The 8,911-nt window shown below is 38.7% G+C and overlaps 3 protein-coding genes across 3 annotated transcripts; 2 read left to right on the plus strand and 1 right to left on the minus strand.

The window, feature by feature from the left end:
* On the plus strand, positions 100-3,999 carry LOC104769773 (pentatricopeptide repeat-containing protein At5g15280-like). The gene has a single exon (XM_010494058.2). The coding sequence runs from the start codon at positions 193-195 to the stop codon at positions 3,844-3,846; it is 3,654 nt and encodes a 1,217-aa protein (XP_010492360.1). The 5' UTR covers positions 100-192; the 3' UTR covers positions 3,847-3,999.
* LOC104769774 (casparian strip membrane protein 5-like) lies at positions 4,646-5,697 on the plus strand. Its single transcript, XM_010494060.1, has 3 exons — positions 4,646-4,879; positions 4,992-5,115; positions 5,287-5,697. Exons 1-3 carry the CDS (start codon positions 4,659-4,661, stop codon positions 5,503-5,505), a joined length of 564 nt encoding a protein of 187 aa, XP_010492362.1. The 5' UTR covers positions 4,646-4,658; the 3' UTR covers positions 5,506-5,697.
* On the minus strand, positions 5,815-7,743 carry LOC104772264 (pentatricopeptide repeat-containing protein At5g15300-like). The gene has a single exon (XM_010496897.2). The coding sequence runs from the start codon at positions 7,694-7,696 to the stop codon at positions 6,047-6,049; it is 1,650 nt and encodes a 549-aa protein (XP_010495199.1). The 5' UTR covers positions 7,697-7,743; the 3' UTR covers positions 5,815-6,046.

Below are 8,911 nucleotides of genomic sequence, written 5' to 3' on the forward strand. Positions count from 1 at the left end.
ATACATACTTGTCTTATATAAAATTAGGCCTATTTATGAAATTTTTCAGTAGCCTATTTGATTACAATAAGCTAAAACGGCGTCGCTTCCCAGTAGTTTCGATCCTTCTTGGCTGGTGAGAGAGCTACGAATGCAGCAGTTGAATAAGAAGAAGAAGGCAAATAAGAGACTTCCATTGATTTCTCCAATCGTATGCTTAATCTTCTCTCCATCACTATTTCCACTCGCCTTCGTTTTCTTAACAAGGTTACATCTCTCTCATGTCGTTGTTACTCTTTAGCGTCTTCGTCGAGAAATGATTCAGCTATCCCAAGAAATTATGAGTCTTCCTCGTTTGATTTGCTTTCGAGGTCTCCTGGTGGGGCAACGAAGGTCCGTGACGTCACTGGTTCCTCTCTAAAAGACTTGCTTTTGGATTTGTCCGATGTAATTCCCAATATTACCCGTAGGTTTAGGAGATCCCCTGGGTTGAAACCCGAGAATGTGCTTGAACTGTTACTGGGTTTTCAATCTGAGGTTGAGAAAGATGGAACTGGGAGTAGAAAGGTTCGAGCTTTATGGGAGATTTTCAGATGGGCTAGTGGGCAATATAAAGGGTTTAATCATTTACCTCAGGCTTGTGAAATCATGGCATCGATGCTTATCAAGGAAGGTATGGTTAAGGAAGTTGAATTCTTGCTTATGGAGATGGAGAGCCAAGGAGATACATTGGTTAACGAGGGGGTCTTCTGCGATTTGATTGGGAAGTATGTTGATGATTTCGATACCAGGAAGGCAGTTATGCTGTTTGATTGGATGAGGCGTAAGGGTTTAGTACCTGTAGCTTCGTGTTACCAGTTTCTTATTAATTATTTGGTCAGACTTCACAGAACAGAATCAGCGTATAGAGTTTGTTTGGATTGGGTGGAGACGACGGCTGAATCAGAACAGATGAATATAGATAGAATTGGGAAAGTTATTGAGTTGCTTTGCTTGGACCAGAGAGTGCAGGAGGCTAGAGTTCTAGCGAGAAAGCTTGTGGCTTTGGGTTGTGACCTGAATAGCTCAATCTATAGTAAGATTACTTTAGGATACTGCGAGAAGCAGGACTTTGAGGATTTGTTGAGTTTCATTGGTGAAGTTAAGTATGAACCTGATTTGTTTGTTGGTAATAGGATTGTACATTCACTCTGCAAGAAGTTTGGCTCAGAGAGAGCTTATGTATATATGGAGGAGCTTGTGCGCTTAGGTTTTAAACCTGATGAAGTTACCTTCGGTATCTTGATTGGTTGGTGTTGTTATGAAGGAGATATCAAAAGAGGGTTTCTTTATTTATCTGAGGTTACGTCAAAGGGTTTAAAACCTGATGTGCGTAGTTATAATGCTATCTTAGGTGGGCTTTTTAGAATAGGATTGTGGCAACATACCAGTTGTATTCTGGATGAGATGAAGGAAAATGGAATGTTGCCAAGCTTGTCTACATATAAGATCATGGTAACTGGATACTGCAAAGCTAGACGGTTTGAAGAAGCTAAGACTATTGTTAACGAGATGTTTGGTTATGGGTTGATAGAAGCATCTAAAGTTGAAGATCCTCTTTCAGAAGCTTTTAGTTTAGTAGGATTTGATCCCTTAGCTGTTAGATTGAAAAGGGACAATGATTCCAAACTTTCCAAAGCTGAGTTCTTCGATGATCTTGGGAATGGGTTATACTTGCACACTGATTTGGATGCTTACGAGCAAAAGGTGAATATGGTACTTGACAGATCCGCGCTTCCGGAATTTGGTTCACGTATTGTTAGTGCATGTAAGGACGGCGATTTAAAAACAGCATTGGGGCTTCATGATGAAATGGCTCGTTGGGGTCAAAAACTGTCACGTCGGAGTTTTGCTGTTTTAATGAAGAGCCTCTGCGCATCGCGTTTTCATGTCAAAGTAAGTGTTAGCCTATTGGAAAGATGGCCAAAGCTGGCTAATCAGTTAGATGGAGAAACCCTCAACGTTCTGGTCCAAGAATATTGCAAGACAGGATTTAGCCGCCATAGCAAACTTATTTTCCATAGAATGGTTCAAATGCAACATCCTATAGATAACGCAACTTACACATATTTGATAAGTTGTTTCTGTAAGAAAGAAACACTCAATGATCTGCTGAATGTGTGGGGTGCTGCCCAAAATGCTAACTGGTTACCTGATTTGAACAGTTGCGGAGCTCTATGGGAAGGTCTTATCCGGAAAGGACTGGTGGAGGAAGCGGTTAAACTCTTTGAGCGCATATTCATATCATATCCTTTATCACAGTCAGAAACGTGTAGGATTTTTGTCGAGAAGCTCACAGTTCTTGGGTTCGCATCTACCGCTCATTCTGTTGTTAAAAGGCTTGAAGGAGAGGGTTACCTTTTGGAACAAGTGGTTCACAATCATCTTATCAAAGGACTCTGCAAGGAGAAGAATGATTCAACTGCATTTGCTATTCTCGACGAAATGCTAGACAAGAAACACTTTCCAAGCGTGGGAAGTTGTTTGTTGTTAATTCCTCGACTTTGTGGAGCTAACAAAGCAGAAAAGGCATTTACTTTAGCAGAGAAATCAGATTCATCTTCTGTCCAGTATAGTTTAATAGAAGGACTATGCTTAGCTGGGATGATGTCCAATGCAGAAAATCGCATAATTTTATCAAACGGGTCTTTACCGAATAATTTCATCTACAATCTGATGTTTCAAGGTTATTGTAAAGGTAACAACCTGAGGAGAGTTGAGGAAGTCCTAGGAATCTTGGTGAGGAAGAACATAATCTGTTCAGTTATGAGTTACAGAGAATATGTTCGGAAAATGTGTTTAGAACGTCAGTTTCTGTCTGCATTTAGGCTGAAGGAGTTTCTGGTTCTAGGACAAAGCAATCCTGGCGGCCTAATCTTCTATAATCTGCTGATTTTTTATCTGTTTCAGGCTAATAATCACTTGGAGGTTAGTAAAGTCTTGCTCGAAATGCAGGGGAGAGGATTATTGCCTGATGAAACCACGTTTAATTTTCTCGTACATGGATATTCTTTGTCTGGAGATTATTCTAGTTCTGTGAAATATCTCTCGGCTATGATCTCTGAGGGGATGAAGCCTAATAAGCGAAGCATAAGAGCAGTTATAAGGTTTCTGTGTGACTATGGTAATGTGAAGAAAGCTCTTGACTTGTGGCAGGTAATGGAATCAAAAGGCTGGATTTTGGATTCTTCAGTTGTCCAAACTCAAATCGCTGAATCCTTAATTTCAAAAGGCGAAATTTCTCAAGCTGAAGATTTTCTGATCCGTGTGACACGCAATGGCATGATGGCTCGTAACTACGATAATCTAATCAAGAAACTATCTGATCACGGGAGTCTTGACATTGCGGTTCATCTGTTGAACACAATGATAAAGAACCGAAGCATTCCAGATTCTTCAAGCTATGATTCAGTCATCAGTGGTTTGCTGAGATGCAACCAGTTGGATAAAGCTATGGACTTTCAAACAGAAATGGTGATATTAGGTCTAAGTCCAAGCATAAGTACATGGAGTGGTCTTGTTCAAAAGTATTGTGAGGCATGCCAAGTTGTGGAATCAGAAAGACTCATCAAGTCAATGGTCGGGTTAGGCGAAACGCCGAGTCGAGAGATGTTTAAGCTAGTGATTGATCGGTTTCGAGTAGAGAACAAGACAGTGAAAGCTTCAGAGATGATGGAGATGATGCAAAAGTGTGGCTATGAAATCGATTTTGAGACTCATTGGTCTCTGATTAGTAACATGAGCACTTCTAAAGAGAAGAAGACAACAGCTAGTGAAGGATTCTTGTCTAGACTTCTCTCTGGGAATGGGTTTACTTGGAAGCGATGATGACTCAGTTTTTTTAAGTTTTGAGGCTAAATTAGAAATATAAGAAAATTGTGTTCTTTTATGTAATTTTACGATTGCAAACGCCCGCCCTAAAAGAGAGCCAGAGTATTTTATTTGACTTTGTTGTTGTCAACTTTTGCGTTATCATTTCCATCTTCACGTAAGCCAACTCAAAAGCTGAAGTCATCCCTTTGAACTCAAAAAGCGTACATACTTTTATAGACATTTGAATATTATCATTTGGTTTAGGTGTCCTGCTTCAATTTTATAGGTGTTTGACACATAACACATTTGGGTTCAACATCTCCAATCACTTAGGAACTTTAATTTAAATTTCCAACTAAACTATAGAGAATTCCGATCCTACTATTAAAAAAAAATGTAATTTAAAAGATTGAGTGGGTTTGTTAATCATCTGCGGCTAACATAACTAATTCCATTAATTTAACTTATCACCATGCATGATCATATAACATGTAACTACTCCACATATTCCAGCTAAAGATTTGTATCCAAATTTGGACAGCCTTTATGTTTCCAAATTTGATATAGGATATACTAAAGAGGGTGGATCATGAAGCTTATTATGTATTGATTTATAAAGAATATACTCTATGCAAAAGTTATGGAATTATATTACTAAAAAGGGGATACCTTTAGCAAGTACAATGAGATAAGGACCTTATCACAACCACTATATGTCCCAAAGCATGCACTATATATACTCATTCCTCTTAACCCTCATCAAAACTCTCACAACATTATTTCTTACATAGCTAACCCTAACTCCCTTCTCAAGAAATCTAGAGAAAATGAAGTCTGGTCAAGCTGAAGTCGTGGAAACAAGCAAAGGTATTCAAAAGAGCGGTCTGATGAGCAGAAGGATTGCCATTCTTGAATTTATCCTCAGGATTGTTGCACTCTTTAACACTATAGGTAGTGCAATCCTCATGGGAACCACACATGAAACACTGCCTTTCTTTACTCGATTCATACGGTTCCAAGCCGAATACAGCGATCTTCCAGCCTTAACGTATGCGATCTGTTTCTTTTAAACTTCTTTTAACCTGTTTTTAATATATGAGGGAATGACCTGGATTAACTCTTGAAAAGTGTTTTTGCCTTTGGTTTGCTTGATCAATCAGGTTCTTTGTGGTAGCAAATGCTGTTGTGAGTGGTTACCTTATCTTGTCTCTAACTTTGGCCTTTGTACACATCGTCAAGAGCAAGACTCAGAATAGTAGAATTCTTCTTATCGTCCTTGATGTGGTAAGTCATCAGTCATCAGCAAATTCAAACTCATTCTCTTTAATAAGCATGTGCCTTCTCGTTAGCTTTCCAGCTCAACCCCATAATAACAAAAAACACTGAAAGAGTAATGAGCAGATCATGTGAGTAGAAATGAAAAAGACTTGCAATTAATTCCTCCTCATGTGTTAGGTAATGTTGGGTCTTCTAACTGCTGGAGCATCCTCAGCAGCAGCCATTGTCTACTTGGCACACAATGGGAACAACAAAACAAACTGGAATGCTATTTGTCAACAGTTCAACTCATTCTGTGAGCGTATCTCCGGGTCTCTGATTGGATCTTTCATTGCCGTTGTCCTCCTCATTCTTCTTATTCTCCTATCAGCTATTGCTCTTTCCCGACGCCATTGAAGATCTGGTCTTAACCTGATATATGAGTTTTCCTATTCCCTGCTTTAAAAAAATTCATGGTTTGGTGTGTAAAAATGTTAACTTGATGAGCTTTCGGTCGTGTGTCCTCAGCATCTGTGTTTTTTCTTTTCTCATCTCCATTGATATTTTCTGTCTGGTTTATGTAACGAGTTATTATGTCAAAAGTTGTGCTTTAACTATCAGTTACCACATCATCTTATATCTTCTCTCCTTTATAGTGTTCTATAAAGATATGCTAAATCTCTAATCATGAAATCACCATTATAGATGACAAGAAAAACGCTGGATTTTATAAAGTTAACTTTATGTTACACAAAAATTCATTGAAAGATCATCTTGTAAGTTAAGGTGTAAACATCAACATAGAAGCTTCCTATCAAACGCGGTGCTCGGTTTCTTAGAACAGAAAGGATATAATATTGCCTTTACCCGTTTCAGAGTTCAAAGTTAAGACTATAATTGCAGGAAAATATCCAATCTTACTATCCATAGTTAGCCAATGAAGCGTTGGTTTTCTACCTTAACTAGTCCGACCTCTTGATTTTGACTCAGGTTCTGACGAGAGTAAATATCTCATCATCAATTTATCATTGTCTTCCTCGATCAAGCTAACTCCAGTAGGTTTTTTCACTCTTGTATCATCAAACATCTTCCTTACTTTCTGCACTGCGTCCCACTGACCTGTGGAAGCGTATATATTGGAGAGCAACATATAATCGCCACTCTCGTCCTTTCTCATACTGAGCAGTTTCTCATTTGCATACTTTCCTAACTCAACATTCCCATAAATCTTACAAGCACCTAAAAGTGTTCGCCATACAATGGCGTTAGGCTCAATCGTCATCGACTCCACAAACATGAATGCTTCCTCCAATAGCCCTGCTCGCCCCAACATGTCTACCATACAACCATAATGCTTTAAGTTTGGTTCGATATTATACATATCCTTCATAAGGCTAAAATACTGACTCCCTTCATCAACTCTTCCTGAATGGCTACAAGCTAATATAACTCCAATGAACGTCACCTCATTTGGCCATACTCTCAACCTTTGCATTTCTTCAAATATTTCAATTGATCCCTCCGCATGATGCAAAGCCAAACCAACAATCAAAGTATTCCAAGTTGACAAGTCCCGATCTTTCATTCCTCTGAACACTTCAGTTGCTCTATCAATGCTTCCACACTTTGCATACATGTCAATTAAAGCATTCCAAACAGGAGTGCCCACATATATAGAGCTCCTCGAAAAGGAAGCCGTTTCCAAGATGTAGTGATGAAGTCTCTTCCCAGTTTCTAAGTCTCCTAAGTCACCACAAGCAGATAACAAGCTCAGTATTGTCACAACATCTGGGTGTTCACCAGCATCCTTCATCTCCTTGAATATACTTAAAGCCTCCTTCGGGTACCCACAGTTTACATATCCAGAGATCATTGCATTCCAAGTCACAACATCTTTCTCTGTAAACCTATCAAAGAGTTCTCTTGCTCTATCAATCTCCTTACATTTCAAACAACCAGTGATCATCACATTCCAAGCAACCTGATCTTTTTCAGGCATTTCATCAAAAAGCCTCATAGCTTCATCTATCTTCCCTCTCTTAGCATACCCAGAAGTCATAGAAGACCAAGCAACCTTATGAGCTTTAGCAGAATCATCAAAAAGCTCACTTGCAATTCTCAAATCTCCACAATTAGCATGAAAAAGGATCAAAGCGTTTTTAGCATACACATTAGACACAAACCCATGTCTCAACACTTTCCCATGAACAGCAAAACCATTACTTCTCCACTCAAGCTTCGAACACGCCTTGAGAAGGAACGTAAACGTATACCTATCAGGGGACACACCTCGTCTCTCCATCTCAGTATACAAAGCAACCGTATTTTCAGGTCTCAAACTCTGGGCAGAGCCGCGCAACACATGGTTAAAGATAGATACGTCTGGTTTAGGAATTTCGTCGAACAACTTGTGGGCGTACTGAAGCGCACCAGGAACAGACAAAGAAGCCGAGTAAATTAGCTCCCCAACAACAGAAAGGTTCGACATGAGACCATTCACAACTATAGAAGCGTGGATTTGCTTCAAAGTTGGGAAATTTTTGCAGTTGTGCCATAGTTTCGGACGGTGGCGATTGGCGATTCGGTCGTTCGTTTGCTTCCTGATCATCTCCCTTTTGGTTCATTATGGGCTGCTTTCGATTATTTTTAAGTGATTTCCGGTTTAGTATAACCAAACCGGTACCAAAATATCAATTAAGGTGATTTTATTCGGGTTGACCGGATCAGACGTACTTAATTAAATCATTGCCAGACTCAAACAACATACATATGCATGCTTTGTGTTGTGTAATGAAAACATTTGAAGTCTTTCATTTAGTTTGTTTTTGTCCTTAACAAAAACATTCTAAACCCACCTCAATAGTAGTCACAATGGTTACTAAATGCGATAGTAATCAATCTTTAATGATTTTGTATGTACTCACAAGTAAAAACAGAGAACTGAGGATTTTACGGTTTACATAGTGCGAATTAAAAGTGAGTTAAATCTCTCTCGTACAGTAGCTCTTGTTTGGTGGTGGAACAATACTAATATGTTATTTGTTTTCTTTGGTTGTCCGTCCGAGATGTCTCAATAATTTAGGTACTGTTTTGAAGGTGACTTTGCAAGGAAAAAAATTGATCCGTCACTAGTCAGCTCTTTAATTTAAGTTAGACGGGTCCTTTGACAATTGTCTCTGTTGTACTAAGTTTACTATTACTTCTCTTCTTCTTTGCTTAATTGAGATTTTTTCTTTGTTGGTTGTGTGTTGCCTTCCAATTATATATGAATTAACTCACAACTAAAATGCCTTTGCCGTTTGTGGTTAACACGTTTTTTTATGTTGTTTGGCCTTTTTTTTTGTTGGCTTGTAGTTGTATGATTGATTGATCATATCTTTTAGATTGTGTAGAAACTAGGTTTCCACAATGATTTTGTTTATGGAGGGAAACAAATTCAATAGAGCTATCTCTCTAGAAAATAGATCTAAGCCTTGAAATTAGGAGTAAAGAAGAAGAACTCGAAAGAACTAGGGTTTGTTGTAAAGAGCAAAAAGAGAACTCGGTTATTGTATTAGATTCTAAATGATTTACAATGGAGAAGTCTCCCTTATTTATACATGTTCAGAGATCTCATAATATATTAACTTTCCTTAACAGACGAAGTGAAATATGGAAAACTGCCCTATTGCTTGAGTCGGCCGCCGCACCGAAGTGGATGTCGGTTCCTTCTTCTCCAAGACTATTCTTTATCCGAACTGATTCCCGAAAACCTAATCGATCCCTTAACCGGATTCCCGGTTAGATAATCAATTAACATTTCTGGTTTAGCTCGGTATGATGG

Source organism: Camelina sativa, chromosome 20 (genome assembly GCF_000633955.1).
Source record: "Camelina sativa cultivar DH55 chromosome 20, Cs, whole genome shotgun sequence".
NCBI lineage: Eukaryota > Viridiplantae > Streptophyta > Magnoliopsida > Brassicales > Brassicaceae > Camelina > Camelina sativa.

What these genes read in the sequence shown, in the direction of transcription:
- LOC104769773 (XM_010494058.2), top strand. Translation starts at nt 193, where the DNA reads ATGCTTAATCTTCTCTCCATCACTATTTCCACTCGCCTTCGTTTTCTT.
- LOC104769774 (XM_010494060.1), top strand. Translation starts at nt 4,659, where the DNA reads ATGAAGTCTGGTCAAGCTGAAGTCGTGGAAACAAGCAAAGGTATTCAA. An exon ending in AGCGATCTTCCAGCCTTAAC is followed by an intron (nt 4,880 to 4,991) that starts GTATGCGATCTG and finishes TTGATCAATCAG; the next exon opens with GTTCTTTGTGGTAGCAAATG. An exon ending in TTCTTATCGTCCTTGATGTG is followed by an intron (nt 5,116 to 5,286) that starts GTAAGTCATCAG and finishes CTCATGTGTTAG; the next exon opens with GTAATGTTGGGTCTTCTAAC.
- LOC104772264 (XM_010496897.2), bottom strand. Translation starts at nt 7,696, where the DNA reads ATGATCAGGAAGCAAACGAACGACCGAATCGCCAATCGCCACCGTCCG.